We start from the raw sequence: 15,689 nt of genomic DNA on the forward strand, positions 1-15,689 counted from the left end.
TCACAACTGATGGAAATTGAGGAATATCTCGTCCATAAGGCCAATCTGTGATCTTGTACACTCTGACCATTAAAGCCTCGTCCTGTAAGATATTGGTGTTAGGAGACGTGGTTTCAGAGGATTAATTAAGAGCATATAAGGTTTATAAGGACTAATTAAGAGTATACAAACGAAATGGTGAGTATTTGTAGTATACTAACGGAATGCGTGATTCATTTGTCGTATAATGTTAACACAGTGTGCGTTATTGTGTGTCTGTAAGCATACCCATAATTATAAGTCAGCATTATGTTAAAGAGTATGTACTGTACTTACTTCACTCATTGTGACTTTCACCTGATACTTGATAATCGACTGAGCTGGCGCTTGAGCAGCTAGCACTTGGATCGAGCATTCCCCGAAGGTTGCTTCTCCTCCCTCGCCAGGTATGAGTGCCGGGTATTCTGGCTGAGCGTTTAACAATATATTGATTGGTCTCAATATAAATGTACATATGCAACTATTATGGCTGTATTATATATGTATATATATGTATATATATATATGTACGTATATACACATATATATATATACACACATATACATACACACATATGAATATATATTATATAATATATATGTACTTATGCTTTAATAGATAAATATGAATATATAGCTATCTATCTGTTTATATATCATACAAACACACATGTACACATACATATAAGTTTATATATGTGTGTGTGTGTGCGCATGCGTGTGTGTAAATGTGTGTGCTTATCATACATAGACGGTTAGGTAGATATGCATTTATATGTATGTATAACTGCACATTATTATATATATGTATATATTTATACACATATATACACATATTCTTTGGATATATTATACATATGTATTTTTATATATCATAACTAATGTATACATACATATATATACTTATATATACGGGTATACATGTATGTATGTGTGTATATATGCATTTATAGATACATATAAATGTATATCCATCTATAATAAACACACATTTATATATATATATACTTATTCTTATATGTATATATTATGTATATATATGCATATGAAGATAACTTGCATATCTGTGTATATGTATGCATTTATGTTTGTGTGTAGGTATTTACACACACACACACACACACACACACACACACACACACACACACACACACACACACACACACACACAGATACACACACACACACATATAAGGTGGCCCGTATATATATATATATATATATATATATTTATAACAAAAATTCATGTATATTTGTGTGTGATTAGCAAAGGCCAGAATTACTGTTGCATCTTCTTACCCCATCGTCATTTTCTAAGTAATTATTGGCGAGGACAACGTCGTGGCAGCGGTTCCGGAGCACGAGTCGCCAGAACTCAGCTCTCATGGCCGCCGGCGGATGCTTCGTTACGATGACATCCCGTTTCCGGTTGTAACCATCAACCCAAACGGCGTTGATACATCTCTGACTCGGATGCTGCAGATCGTCCTGCGTTTGATTTATGGCATATAGATCCTCTTTCTCATTTTCTTCATCTTTATCGAGGCTTTCATCTCCGGTCGTATCTTCCACGTCCAGCATCATACGACCGCTGTCCACGTTGAGGCAAGGAGGTCGCTGAGCTGTCTCGGGATTCGGGATGGACTTGATTTCTTGAGCCTTTTTGAACAAAGGTTTTGATCTCTGGAATTTGGAATAGGCTGTTAAAATGCTTCGTCGACTGAAAACCACACGAACTTGTGTACGGAACGGATGCTTTGATATTATTTGAGAATTAAATACAATCTCTCTCTCTCTCTCTCTCTCTCTCCCTCTCTCTCTCTCTCTCTCTCTCTCTCTCTCTATATATATATATATATATATATATATATATATCTACCTACATATACGCACACGCACGCACAATGCAGACTCACACACACATACATATTATGTGTATATAAACCTTTATGATTTCCATGAAATTTCTCTTGAACTCATAGGCGTCGTGAGCGGTAACAAGACCATGTAAAAACTCATCCAAAGTGGCCAATGCAAGGTCAAGTTCCTCCTGCTGCATAAGCAACCCAGGACGGCATCTTCGCAGACTTGTAAACACTTCATTGACGTCCAAACGCCTTTCGTGCTTGATCATTTCCATCAAAAGTAACACCGCGAGTACCGTTCCTGTCCTTCCAAAGCCATCTGTGCAGTGAACCACTACTTTCCCTGTGGAATGTATTGAAGTATAAGAGTTTGGATGTGAGGTGTGATTTTAAAAGGGAAATCATGATATTTGTAAAATAAGCCTATTGATTACCTTTATGAATATTAGTGTTCCGTAGGAAAAATCGGATGAATATAGCTACGTACTTTCCTTAATCATAATTAAGCATCAACAAAGAAAATAAAAATAACTTACTCTCTTTATGCAATGATAGAGAGTAACTTCTTTAAACACATTAAAGTTAACAATAACTTACATACCATCTTTGTGAAAAAAACACTTTATAGGTATAATCGAAAAGGGGAAATGAAAGGTAACGTATCTGTTTATGTATCACTAAGAAAGAAAACGAACAAAACCTTATTGTGCAACCTAACCCCCCCCCCCCTCAAAAAAAAAGGTCTGCATGTGTAGCCAAATACGAGTAATTAAATAATAACTAACGTACTATCTTTATGTATATGTATAAACAAGACTAAAACGTAACTATATTTTCTTAATACGCACATAATAATGGGTAAAGAAAAGAAAATGCAAATTGACATGTTGAAAAAAGAAAGAAAAAAAGCCTTGAAATTAAGCTAATATATCTTTTAAGCACGACCTCACAAAAGTAAAACAGCTAGCACACCATTTTTATGCCCCCTCCCCCCTTCTCAAAGCTACCCTCTTTCAGCACACCTAATAATTCTGACTTAACCTGTGTTTATATATATAGTGCACACACACACACACACACACACACACACACGCACACACTCACACACACACACACACACGCGCGCACACACACACACACACACACACACACACACGTACGCACGCACACACTCAAAAAAAAAAAGGGGGGGGGGGGGGGGGGGAGTGCAAACGTGCCCTCTTTATGGAGATCCAGGAAATGCCGCAGCATGGCCGCCAGGGATCGGGTGACGTTCTTATGTGGGTTTTGCTCCCACTTAGGATGATGGTAGTGCTCCACGGTGCGCGTGGCGCCGTTGTACTCAATCTATAGCCATGGTTTGGGGGGTAGTATCGCTTCATGAGTTATAATAACAATGCTGATGATGATAATAACGATAATGATAACGAATGTGATGATAGTGATTAGTTGTGATGTTGACGGTATTGATAATGATTATGGTAATAATTAGAAGAAAAATTATCATGAATATGTTGACAAAAGTAACAATACAATAATAATTTTTCTTTCTCAAGAAAAAGAAAAGCACCCGAATTTACCTGAACAGTCGAGGAAGAAAATTCCTTTCTCAGGCGTGACTTGAGAATGGTAACAGTGAATCCACTCCCTTGAAGAGGTGGCCCGACCCTAATATACTCGGCAAGGCGACAGCCAGGATACATCTGTGATGGAAAAAGTGTGCAAACGAACAATTTCCATACTCTCAAGTTGTCTGTTGACTATAAATTTCAAGGATGTAACGCGCAGGAAATTGTGTCTATGTTTAGATGTTTCTTTCGTCTATATTTTCAGTATTAAACACCTCGGACGTCTCATGAAAATTGGCAGCCATGATGATAGCAGACACTCGCTGCTCCCAAATCATCCTCCAGAAATCTCCCACGGTCGTGTCGAGGGGACCCTGTGAAGCAATGTACTCCAGACCTCCGCCAAAACCCTGGAATAAAAGATTGAAGGACTGCAGGAGAGGAATTTAGAGATGCGCATACATGACGAAACTTTTATCCCCTTCAAATCAGATGTTTCTGACTAGTTTTCTGTAATGTCACCAATAAACTCGCGTAGCCTTTCCTGTAGCATCCATTTCCTTAGAAGCTCCATTACTCATACTCTGAATGTGTTTCTTCGCATGTCACACGAAATACTGCTTCGGATCATAATCATAGCTTCAGTTACAAAATTAGCCACTTTGGGAGCCCTAGCTTTACACATTTAGCCAAGCGTACAAGTCTTCCCCTTGGTTGAAACATTTCTCGTCCTATTTTCGAATCATGTTTTGGTTAGAACATCAGCCTCGCAGGTTCCTACATTCGAATCCCCATGACTACAGCATACAAACTGCTCGGCTGCATCCTATATAATGGTGAGGAAAACGGACACATCTGCTACAAGCATTCCTTAAACTTAAGCGCCGGCACTCTGTACGGGAATTATAGTATTGAATGTTAAGGTGAATAAAGTATATGAGCTCCAGATAAATAAAGTATAAAAAGCGAGTGTCGCATAAATGAGCCTCAGATAAAGAAAGTCTGTGTCGGCTAAGTAATGTACATGAGCACTAGATAAACATGGTTAGGGACCACCGGGTAATTCAATCAGCGAGTAATAGGTAGGGTAGGTAACATGAGCGTGTTGGGTAAATTAACTCCAAATATGGTAAATAAAACAAGTTAACTTCAGCCAAGTTCAGTCAAGTAAGTAAAGTACTTGAATTCAAAATCTGTTAGTCGAGAAAGTGCCAGGCAGATAATGAATGTGAAGGAACGTCAGGTAATTCAGAAAGTGAGCGCCACAATGAATAAAACGAGTGTCAGGCGAGTGTCAAGTAAGGTAAATATGTGTTAAGTAAGTAAAGTGATCGTCAGAAGATAGGCAACGGAAGTGTTTTAGGTAAATAAGGGAAGTGAGCAGCAAGTAAGACAATTACTGGTAAGTAAAACATGCGAGTCCTAGGTATGTAAAATATGTAAGCAACGGGTAACCAAAAAATACGAGCACCAGTTAAAGCAGTGAGTACCAGTTAAAGGAAGCGAGTATAGGCAAGTAAAATATCCGGGTGCTGCCGAGAAAGGTAAGTAACATATGTGAGCACCAGATAAGCTACGGAAGTGGATGCTGGTAAGTAAAATATATGAGTGCCAAGTGAGTACAGCAAGTGAGTGCCAGATAAGTAAATTATGTGAGCTCCAGGTAAAGGAAGTGAGTGTAGGTAAGTAAAATATATGAGTGCTGGTGAGGAAGGCAAGAGAGTGCCAGGTAAATGAAGTATTTGAGTGCCAGGTTAGTAAAGCAAGTAAGTGCTAGGTAAGTAAAGTATGTAAATTTCAGGTAAGGTAAGTAAGTGATTGTAGGTAAGTAAAATATACGAATGCTGGTGAGGGCACTGAAATATTTGAGTGCCAGGTAAGTAATATATATGGGCTCCATATATAAAATATATGAGCACCAGATAAGTAAAGTATTTGAGGTCTAAGTAAGGGAAATGAGCGTAGGTAGTTTATGATATACGAGTGATGGTGAGAAAGACAAGTAAGTGCCAGGTAAGTAAAGTATTTAATTACCAAATAAAATACGGATGTGGACGCTAGTAAGTGAAATATTTGAGTGCCAGGTGAGTAAAGCAAGTAAGTGCCAGATAAGTAAATTATGTGAGCTCCAGGTAAAGGAAGTGAGTGTAGGTAAGTAAAATATATGAGTACTGGTGAGGAAGGCAAGAGAGTGCCAGGTAAATGAAGTATTTGAGTGCCAGGTTAGTAAAGCAAGTAAGTGCCAGGTAAGTAAAGTATGTAAATTTCAGGTAAGGTAAGTAAGTGATTGTAGGTAAGTAAAATATACGAATGCTGGTGAGGGAACTGAAATATTTGAGTGCCAGGTAAGTAATATATATGGGCTCCATCTATAAAATATATGAGCACCAGATAAGTAAAGTATTTGAGGTCTAAGTAAGGGAAATGAGCGTAGGTAGTTTATGATATACGAGTGATGGTGAGAAAGGCAAGTAAGTGCCAGGTAAGTAAAGTATTTAATTACCAAATAAAATACGGATGTGGACGCTAGTAAGTGAAATATTTGAGTGCCAGGTGAGTAAAGCAAGTGAGTGCCAGATAAGTAAAGTCTGTGAGTTCCAGGCAAGGTAAGCAAGGTAAGGAATGTAGGTAAGTAAAATATACGAATGGTGGTGAGGGATGCAGGTGAGTGCCAGGTAAGTAAAGTATTTAATGACCAAATAAGCTACGGATATGGACGCTAGTAAGGGAAATATTTGAATGCCAGGTACGTAAGGCATGTGAACAATAGATAAGGTAAGTGAGTACGGGTAAGGACACAATACGAGTGCCAGGTAAATAAGGGAAGTGATTAGGGGTAAGAAAAACATAAGGAGTGCCAGGTGAGTAAAGCAAGTGAGTGTTAGGTAAAAAAAAAAGTATGAAAGCACCAAGTAAGACATGAGAGTGTTAGATAAGTAAAGTATGTAAGCACCAGTAAAGTATATTAAATGAGTGCCAGATATTTAAAGTAGGAAAGGGGGGAGGGGAGCTGGTAGGGAATCTAGGGAAGTGGACGTTAGTAAGTAACATATATGAGTGCCAGATGAATACAGCAAGTGAATGCCATATAATTAAAGTATGTAAGCTCCAGGTAAAGGAAGTGAGTGTAGGTAGTTTAAAACATACGAGTGCTGGTGAGAAAAACGAGTGCCAGGTAAGTGAAGTATTTCATTATCAAATAAACTACAGATGTGGACGCAAGTAAGTGAAATATTTGAGTGCCAGGTGGATAAAGCAAGTAAGTGCCAGGTAAGTAACGTATGTGAGCTCCGGGTAAGGGAAGTGAATGCGGGTAAGAAAACAACACGAGTGCCAGATAAGTAAAGCATGTGAGTGCCAAGCAAGGGAAGTGATTAGGGACAAAAAAAAGAAAGAAAAAAAAATGAGTGCCAGGTGAGTAAGACAAGCGTTAGGTAAGCAAATTACGTGAGCGCCAAGTAAGCTAAGAGAGTGTTAGGTAAGAAAAGTATATAAGCACCAGGGAAGTGCCAGGTATATTAAGTAGGCAAAGACATGCAAATTCTGAGAGCGCTAGATATGTAGAGAGAGTGCCAGGTAAGTAAGATAGATTAACATCAGATTAGTAAGGAGAATACTAGGTAGGTGAAGTGAGTGCTGATGTCAGGGGGTCGAAGCTTTCTAAAAGGTTGTGTGCATAAACAGAAATACTATCTATATATATTTCGACACCTTCGGGAAGCAGTCTGCCGTAGTTCAAAGGGGTTCTGGACAACGTCAAACTGTCTTTGACCAAGAATATATACAAACAATCGCGACACGACAGCTTTTTACTTCTACCATTGTGTCTAACAGTTAGGAGATTTAGATGATCGCTTAGAGGGGCCACAGGTTCTGCGTTGAAGGGAATTAAAATTTACTCGGTTGAACAAGCGCGGCTTTCATTGTATAAATGAATCACGGATACGTGTTTTCTGTTTTTAATTTTAAATGATCGGTTAATATGTTTATCAATCAATTTCTCTCTATATAATCATACATTTATGTATCTATATGTGTAAACATATATGTGTATATATACAAATATACATATAAACATACCCATAATCAGTTACGATTACGAAAACGACAATAATCTATTGTCCAAGAGAGCTTACCTTAATGTGGCTAGCGTTGATATAATCGGTAGATTCAATGCCAAATATGGGCGTCAAGATAACTCTCGTGTTGTTACCTGTATATAGAAGGTATATTTGTAATCCCGTTCTATTATGTGTAACATCCATCATTTATAACTGTTTTTGTCCGGTAACTTATATTTCAGAATCAATATGTACATAGCCTTAACAAAGTATTTTTAAACAGGACTTACATGGTAGAATATCTTTACACCAATTCTTTAAAAGGTTCTCAGAGGGCTGGGTGCAATCATACTCCTCAAGATGTATAGGCATGCTCTGTGTATGGAACACCAAGAACATCAGTAATATCAGTAACAAGTTTAAGAAAAACAACAATAACGGTGGTAATATCTTGATAGTAATATATTTGATGATAATGATGAAAGTATTAATTTCAGTACTAATAATGATGATGGCAATGGTAATAATAATTGTAATAATAGTAATAACGATCATAAATATACCAGTGGTGATAATTATAATGATAATGATAATAACGATATTGATGTTCCTGAAAATGACAATAATGAAAGAGTACTGTTACTAATAACGATTAATACAACCAATACGAATAATAGACAGTATATATACATAAATACATATATATAAGTACTATCTAATGCAAATATTCGTTTTTTTTTTTCTGTCTGTGTGTAATGTAGTAAAAAAAATGGAAATTTATATTTTCACATTTCATACGCACAGTAAGTATTAACTTACATTTATCTGTCTATGAATATGCACATGCACATACACACTGACTTTATGATAAAAAAAAATACAGATGCTCGTATGCGTTTATATTATATATGACAAAATTACAGCTGTCAGTACACAGTATATGAACTGATGATGATCCGTTTTTCAAGTGTATATATATATATTGACAAAGCAAAATCTGGTTGATGCTGTAGGGTGGCCAGTTACTTTCCGACAGAAACTTGTATTCACAACCTGACTCCAACTTAACTAAAGAATTTTCTGTACGTGTTTTTTTTTTTTTTTTTTTTTTTCAATAGTGTGGGGAAGCAATTATTTAGATAACTACTTTCAATTCCAATTACTCACCCGGATCAACGTCTGCACAGCCCCAGACTCAAGCAGTCTGTTCAAAATCCCTTCAACACCGAAGTTAGTGATGCCTGGAGTGACATTTTCGTAAGTGGCGTCTCTTATCTGATTGCGCAATAATAAATCAATTAATCGATAAGTAAAATCAAATCAAATCATGCATTGGCTTCACAGGTGATAGCTCTGATTGTAATATCCACAAACTTTTCAAGAGACATTAGTACCGGCACTCACCGCAGTCTGTATGGGTTCAAGGTAGGCACTGTCTTCAGGGGCAGCGGGAAGGATGGATCTCTCTTCTTCAGAGCCTTCATTGACCACTTCACTACAAGACTTAGTGTCATCTTTCTTTTCCGTAGGGCGTTCATGGTAATCTCCTAGAGAGTAAATATATATATTTGTATTCATATATAGAGAGAGGGATATATGTATATTGATACATACATAGATATTTATATATATGTACATATTTGTGTGTAAATAGACATATTTGAATATATATAAATATTATATATATTTAATATATTTACACGTACATATATATTTATATATACATTGACAAACATATATTTATATTCATATATATATATACATATATATAAATGTGTGTGTGTGTTTGTATCTATCAATATCAGTGGTTCCCAAACTGAGGGCCATAATCTGAGGATATGTATATATAAACCAAAGGAGTTTAGCGGGTGGGCCAGTGGAAGGAACTTACGGGTTCTATTCAGTTAGTGCAACACCTTGCTGCCGGACACATGAGTGGTACATCCCTTTTTTTGTGTGTACTTACTTTTTTTTGTCACTTATTCTGATATTTTTTTTTTTTTTTTTTTACAGAAAGACACTGAACGAATTACGGTAGTAAATAATTTACTTTGATCATAATTCTAACGTTTCCTAGTTATGCTTTATTTTATTATTATTGTTGAAACAATTTTTCGCAATAATGCCATTTTTAATTATTCTATGTCTGGGCATTTTTATGTGCGTTATGTTACTTCCTATCAATACTTCACTAATATATATATATATATATAATCAATAAAATTACATGGCGGTGGGCCATGGGCAAAGATCATGCAGAAAAGTGGGTAACGACCAGAAAAAGTTTAGGATCCACTGATATTTATATTGTATGTGAATGTGTGTGTGCGTGTGGTCAAATGGGCTAGTATCATGCTTATGAAGACTTATATTTCACTCATATCACGTGAATCTCTGTGATTATAAGTCAGTTCATTAGTGTAAATTTGTTAGTACTGTAAATTTATTTTTTTTACCACGCGAATGGCAGGTTAATGAGATTAATTATAGATTTCTTTCAATGGAAAACTTCTCGAAGCTGTTTCATCTAATAGAAACGAGACGAATTATATAGGGCGCCATGAAAGTTAACCCAGTATTAAAGTTTAAGCCAGATCTCAAATGCGCATGCGCATTGACAGTATCCAGGATTAAATCTAATTCTCCTCCGGACCAGGCTTTACTTTTAAGCCCAACGATTAATCCTGCACATGAGCAGAACGAGCTAATTAATCCCAACCAGTCATATATCGATACGTTATGACAACGTCATCAACTCCATAGAAAAGATGGAGTTGAGTTGCCATAATATTCATAATAAGCAATAACGAAACAAATTCTGACATTTTCATGTCAAAGATGTATGTGAAAATTCATCAATATATATTTCTATAAGTTGTGGTATATGTAAACTGCAGATATAACTCTTAACATTAAAAAGAAAAACGAAAAGAAAATCCCACAGAGAATTCCAGAGTTTACAGACACAGAAAAGGCAATGTTATTTCCAGGTTGGAAAACGCATTCCCAACTTATGCAATATAATAATCGAATAAAAAAGAAACTTTTAATAACATCACGATTCGGTTAAAAATTCAAAGGAAAAACTTTCTGATTCCTTAAACTAATGTGACATCAAAACCGCATGGGCATTTATCATGATCCTCGCTAGCACCACCCTGAAAAAAATACCCTATCCGTGCCCCACCATCACACACGAGAAGGAGCTCTTGGAGAAAACTCCCGCCAATATAAACTAACAATGCGAGTATCTCATTTGTGTTTGACACCTTCATTTCGGTTGTCTATAATATTTATAGGCTAGTTGAAGTCATTTATATAATTATCGACATGAACGTACAATATGAAAATTGTAGAGGGTGAATGCTAAATGCCATTAGACAGAGACCCGCTTTTTCATGTAAAACAGCCGATTAATGTTAATACTAAATGCAATCGGGGAGTTTTGATAAATAATGTGTTAAAGAAATGTACACAAGGCTAAAAATTATATATATGTGATACATATGTTTCATATATAAGAAGAATCTAAGAAAAAATATAAGAAAAAGAATACGATAAAATGTGTATAAAACTAAGGAAAAAATTACCATTTCTCAGTCTCCTTGAAATGCAAACACGATGTAAACGAAACATACACACCCTGAAACAAATAGAAAAATCATATATATAGATATAAATAAATATATATCTATATACATATATTTGATTATAAACAACAATTCTACGTCATATGCTGTGTATATATATTTGTGTGCGTGGGGGGTGAGCGTGAGTGAGTGAGAATATGTGTACGTGCGCGTGACTATGAGCGAATGTGACAAGAAAAAATAACGGAAAAAAATTAACATGCGTGAGACTGAGCAAGCTACAAAGTATCAAACGAAACTCGTACTAGAACATACAGAAAGAAATGAAAGAGTAGAATAATGATCGTAATTATCGCTAATGCTCTCAGAGTGTCCATGGCAAACTCTCGTGTACAGAATTTCTTAACGGAATCTGATTAAACTACTATCTGTCATATCACTTCTTGGTTAACGTTCAACAGTGTCCTCGCTTCGTCACTTCGTGTACGTAACTGACAAGATGCTGTGCTGATGGGTTCGTTTCCTGTTTTCCTTCGCTGACGATGAACCGTTATCCAAAGTGAGAGATTACGGGATCCCAGGTCCTGGTGCGGAAGTTGCAAGGAATCTAGAATCTACAATGTCACATGTACATCCATGTTGATGAATGATATTACATACCATGTAGATCAGGTTGTGATGCAAGGAGCTTCTGTACTTAGATTGGGAAGTTAGGGAGTTATTAAATAAATTGATTAATAAATAAATGAATTATTAGCATTAAATAAAATTATGAGTAGAACAAATAAACGACACAATAAAAGCAGGAAGAGCGCACATCCTTGAGGAGGTGCGAGATAAGGATAGATAACGAAGTTGATAAATACATCCTCCCAAGGATGAACGAATTTCATTACTTTTTTACTTGATGCCCTGCTCTGGCTTTCTCTAATGTTTGATTTGTTTCGTCCTCTGTATGTACGTATGTGATATATCTAAATATTTTAAAGCAACCTATTAATAGTGATCAGGTAATATTTACTTTGGAAGCTGTGATTTCTAGGCATTGCAGCTTCATAAAGACTGATATTTCTTATCAAAAGTATAATCATACGGTATTACTTTAATTCTTACACCCGCATGTAAAGCTTTAACGATTTTGTCATTTCAATTGTTGAACTGAACATCAGTAAATGTTTTCTTGAAACTCAGATGCTTATTTGTGAGTAGTTCCTTCGCATGGTTATAATTATACAGTGTATCACCCGTGACAGCTATGCAATGTATAAGACTGACAGAGTAGGCATTATGGGCTAAAGAAATAACACCAATATATATTTTGCCGGGAAAGATATGTCACTAACTATATATTATATCATAGTACATTGCCAGCAAACTTTATACCAATAAGACACCGTAAAAAATAAAGTCATGTAGGCCATCTTGATAACATAAAATGTAATGTTGTCAACATGGTTACGCAAAAAAAAAAAAAAAAAAGGGATTATAATATACGTTATTCTTTCCATAAAAGATCAGTTTTTTCTCATCATATATCGTGATGAGCTGATAGTGCAAACATTTGTAGTTCTCGTCTTAATTGTTGCAGAAGGTATAAAATAAGGACTTAAAACAAAAAAACAAAAAAAAACAAAAACAAAAAAAAAACGGTACGTCACTGTTTAACATATTACTTCATTTTATTATGTTACATATGCTTTATTATCATTTCTGTAGAGGGCTATTCCAAAAAATAAAACAACCAATATTCCTGTCCTCTAACATGGATTGAAAAAAAGAATCAGAAACTGCCATGAATAATTACAAATAAACATAAAAAAAAAATATATATATAACGAAACTATTAATTTGGAATAAAAGAATGGTAAGAAGCCTCGTTGCAAATATCATGCACACGTGAAAAAATTATTGGGACTTTTATATTTGCAGTGCCCTTTCCGTCTATTAACGCTCGCGAATGCTTGATTATACTCATATCAGGTGGATCTTTATGACTTTGACAGGGTAATTAGGACCCAGTGATTAATAAAAAGAGTTGATGCATTGGAGATCCACTTCCGTCCGCGAGCTTTTTAATTTTTCACTATAATATATATATATATACATATATATACACATTTTTTTTTATCATATCATCTCATTATCGCTGTTTTCATTGACATTTTAATTAGATTTATCATCATATTTGTCAAAATCAGTATAAGCGTTTTCACTACTATCACAGTGATCACAACAATCCCTTCGTTATCTAGAAAACCATTATCATCATACTTTTAGGATGCTATCACAAAAGGGCAGTATGGCTCCCCCTCCCCCCCCCCCCACCAAACCTCTGACGACCCCCCTCTCTTCCGTCCCTCCTCCCCCCTTTTGGGAAATTGGAAGAGCTTCACGTATCATTAACATCAGAGCTGTCGTGTTTGGTCAGTAATCGGTAAATATTTAATGGAAAGGGTCGTGCGTAATTATCATTAGTACTGTCGTTATTACAGTGATTATCTTCTCTGTGATGGGATTAGCATTATCTTGGTTTTTATTTTTTATAGATTGTTTATAAGCGCTATAAATCCCTGTAATTGATTTGGGTTGTCTATAAACTATGTACTGAGAGAGAGAGAGAGAGAGAGAGAGAGAGAGAGAGAGAGAGAGAGAGAGAGAGAGAGAGAGAGAGAGAGAGAGAATTCATTGCGTTTCTAGTTTGACAAAAAAAAAAAAAAAAAAAAAAAAAAAAAAGTATAACAGGAGAAAGGATTAGAAAGAAAATAACAGGGAAGATACAAATAAATACAGTGATGCGTTCATTACTCCACATTTCGCCTGAAAAAAAAAAAAAAATCCATTATTCAGCAATGCATACTTGCGAATGAGGTAAACATGCAACCTGTTGTTGACGAAGAGAAATCGAATGCAGGTAACACAGCTCTAACATCATTACAGCACATCAGGAAGTTAAATGGTATTCAGGCTAAACAATGCAGTAGGCGCGGCGCAAATGAACGCAACAAGCAATCCTTTGTTCTGTTAAATGAAGACTTCTGCTACACGACAGGAAAGCAAAAGCGAAATGGAAGTCTCATCGGATATTGCCATCGGCTCAGTAGCCCTTGTAGTATTAAATAGCCCAGGACTACGCGGCTATGACTTAGAGACGAGCAACTACATGTTAGTATCATCAGATCGAAGCGTAACAACTGCAACAGGTTCGTGTTCGTGTAATTCAATCATCTGTAAAGTTTACCTTGAGAGTTTGTGATAGGTTTCTGATATTACAGTACACTATTCTGTATTACGATAATTAGCATCACCTGGAATTATGCGCACGTAAAAGTTTTCTTACGGTTATGGGTAACATGAACGTTTTATTATTGTGCTTTTCCATAAAAATATTCATACACGTATGTGTGTACGTGTGAGTGTGTGTGTGTGTGTGTGTGTGTGTGTGTGTGTTTGTGTGTGTGTGTGTGTGTGTGTGTGTGTGTGTGTGTGAGTGATTATGAGTATATGTGAGTGTGAGCATATGCATGCGTATGTATATACATACCGCATAAACGAACTCTTGTCTCTCATTTCTCGTCAGAGGAGTCTCGCTGAAGCAAACAGCACTCTTGTAATTAATATTTCCGAGTTTGCACTGTATTATCGAGATAACTGATGCACTCGCTTGGCTGGATTACGGACAAGTTTAATGTTATATATCTTGAACGCACGCGCGCGCGCGCACACACACACATACACACACACACACACGCACACACACACACACACATACACACGCAAACACATACACACACGCAAACACGCACACACAAACACACACACACAAACACATGTATAATGTATGTAGAAAAGCACAATAGTAACGAAATAAAACATGACATTTAGAACTCGTCAAGATATCCTCATCAGACATACAACATATTTTTGCTGTTTGCTGCGTTGAATGAAGAACTCGAATTTCGGAACATTTTATTTTGCTACTATTGTAGCAACGTTTTTCCTTTGATTGTGTGTACACCTTACTGGGTAAAAGACACACACACACACACACACACACACACACACACACACACACACACTTACACACACACACACATACACACACGCGCACACACGCGCACACACGCACACACACACAAACATATATATATATACATATATATTCAGTGCTATATGACCTTGATGTCTAGCACATTTATGTGTTTAACTATTAATGATATATATATATATATATATACACACACATATATATACATATATACATACACATTTATATATATATGTATATATACATATACATATACACACAGACATACACCCATACACACCCACATAGCACTAGAGGTTGCTTATTTTGCAATTTCACACAGAGTTTTAAATTACATGACATATGTGCCTGTTAGGCCGAAACATGCAACAAATCTCTGTAATTGGAAGAGGGGGGTTTTTGAACAATTTGCCACAAGCAGAAATTAACTTTTATCTCATAATTGGCCAAAGCAAAACAGCCACCGGTTAATTCAAACGAGGAGCAGCGATGCCAAACAATGTGAAATATGGAATGTTCTTCCTTATAAAAATAGTTTACGC

The 15,689-nt window shown here is 36.1% G+C and overlaps 2 protein-coding genes across 2 annotated transcripts in view; both read right to left on the bottom strand.

Moving 5' to 3' along the window:
* Nucleotides 1-2,546, bottom strand: part of LOC125029305 (receptor-type tyrosine-protein phosphatase S-like) — a 4,504-nt gene extending 1,958 nt beyond the window's left edge. Inside the window, exons 1-4 of the mRNA XM_047619214.1 lie at nt 1,964-2,546; nt 1,318-1,701; nt 316-447; nt 1-82 (exon numbers count right to left, since the gene is read on the bottom strand). The exon at nt 1-82 is cut by the window's left edge and continues 70 nt beyond it. Coding sequence (XP_047475170.1) covers nt 1-82; nt 316-447; nt 1,318-1,701; nt 1,964-2,158 — 793 coding nt within the window. The 5' untranslated portion in view covers nt 2,159-2,546. The remainder of the gene's footprint in view (nt 83-315; nt 448-1,317; nt 1,702-1,963) is intronic.
* LOC125028613 (receptor-type tyrosine-protein phosphatase delta-like) lies at nt 2,218-11,570 on the bottom strand. Its single transcript, XM_047618083.1, has 11 exons — nt 11,418-11,570; nt 11,103-11,155; nt 8,917-9,059; nt 8,680-8,787; nt 7,803-7,887; nt 7,588-7,664; nt 3,727-3,861; nt 3,464-3,586; nt 3,097-3,230; nt 2,481-2,487; nt 2,218-2,226 (listed from the first exon to the last, which is right to left on the bottom strand). The coding sequence occupies exons 1-11, from the start codon at nt 11,477-11,479 to the stop codon at nt 2,218-2,220; spliced, it is 936 nt and encodes a 311-aa protein (XP_047474039.1). The 5' UTR covers nt 11,480-11,570.
* Between the last annotated feature and the right edge of the window lie 4,119 nt (nt 11,571-15,689).

The sequence above is a fragment of the Penaeus chinensis genome, chromosome 9 (assembly GCF_019202785.1).
Source record: "Penaeus chinensis breed Huanghai No. 1 chromosome 9, ASM1920278v2, whole genome shotgun sequence".
NCBI lineage: Eukaryota > Metazoa > Arthropoda > Malacostraca > Decapoda > Penaeidae > Penaeus > Penaeus chinensis.

What these genes read in the sequence shown, in the direction of transcription:
- LOC125028613 (XM_047618083.1), bottom strand. Translation starts at nt 11,479, where the DNA reads ATGGACACTCTGAGAGCATTAGCGATAATTACGATCATTATTCTACTC. An exon ending in TTCAAGGAGACTGAGAAATG is followed by an intron (nt 9,060 to 11,102) that starts GTAATTTTTTCC and finishes TTTACTCTCTAG; the next exon opens with GAGATTACCATGAACGCCCT. An exon ending in TCAACGCTAGCCACATTAAG is followed by an intron (nt 3,862 to 7,587) that starts GTAAGCTCTCTT and finishes CTTTTATTCCAG; the next exon opens with GGTTTTGGCGGAGGTCTGGA.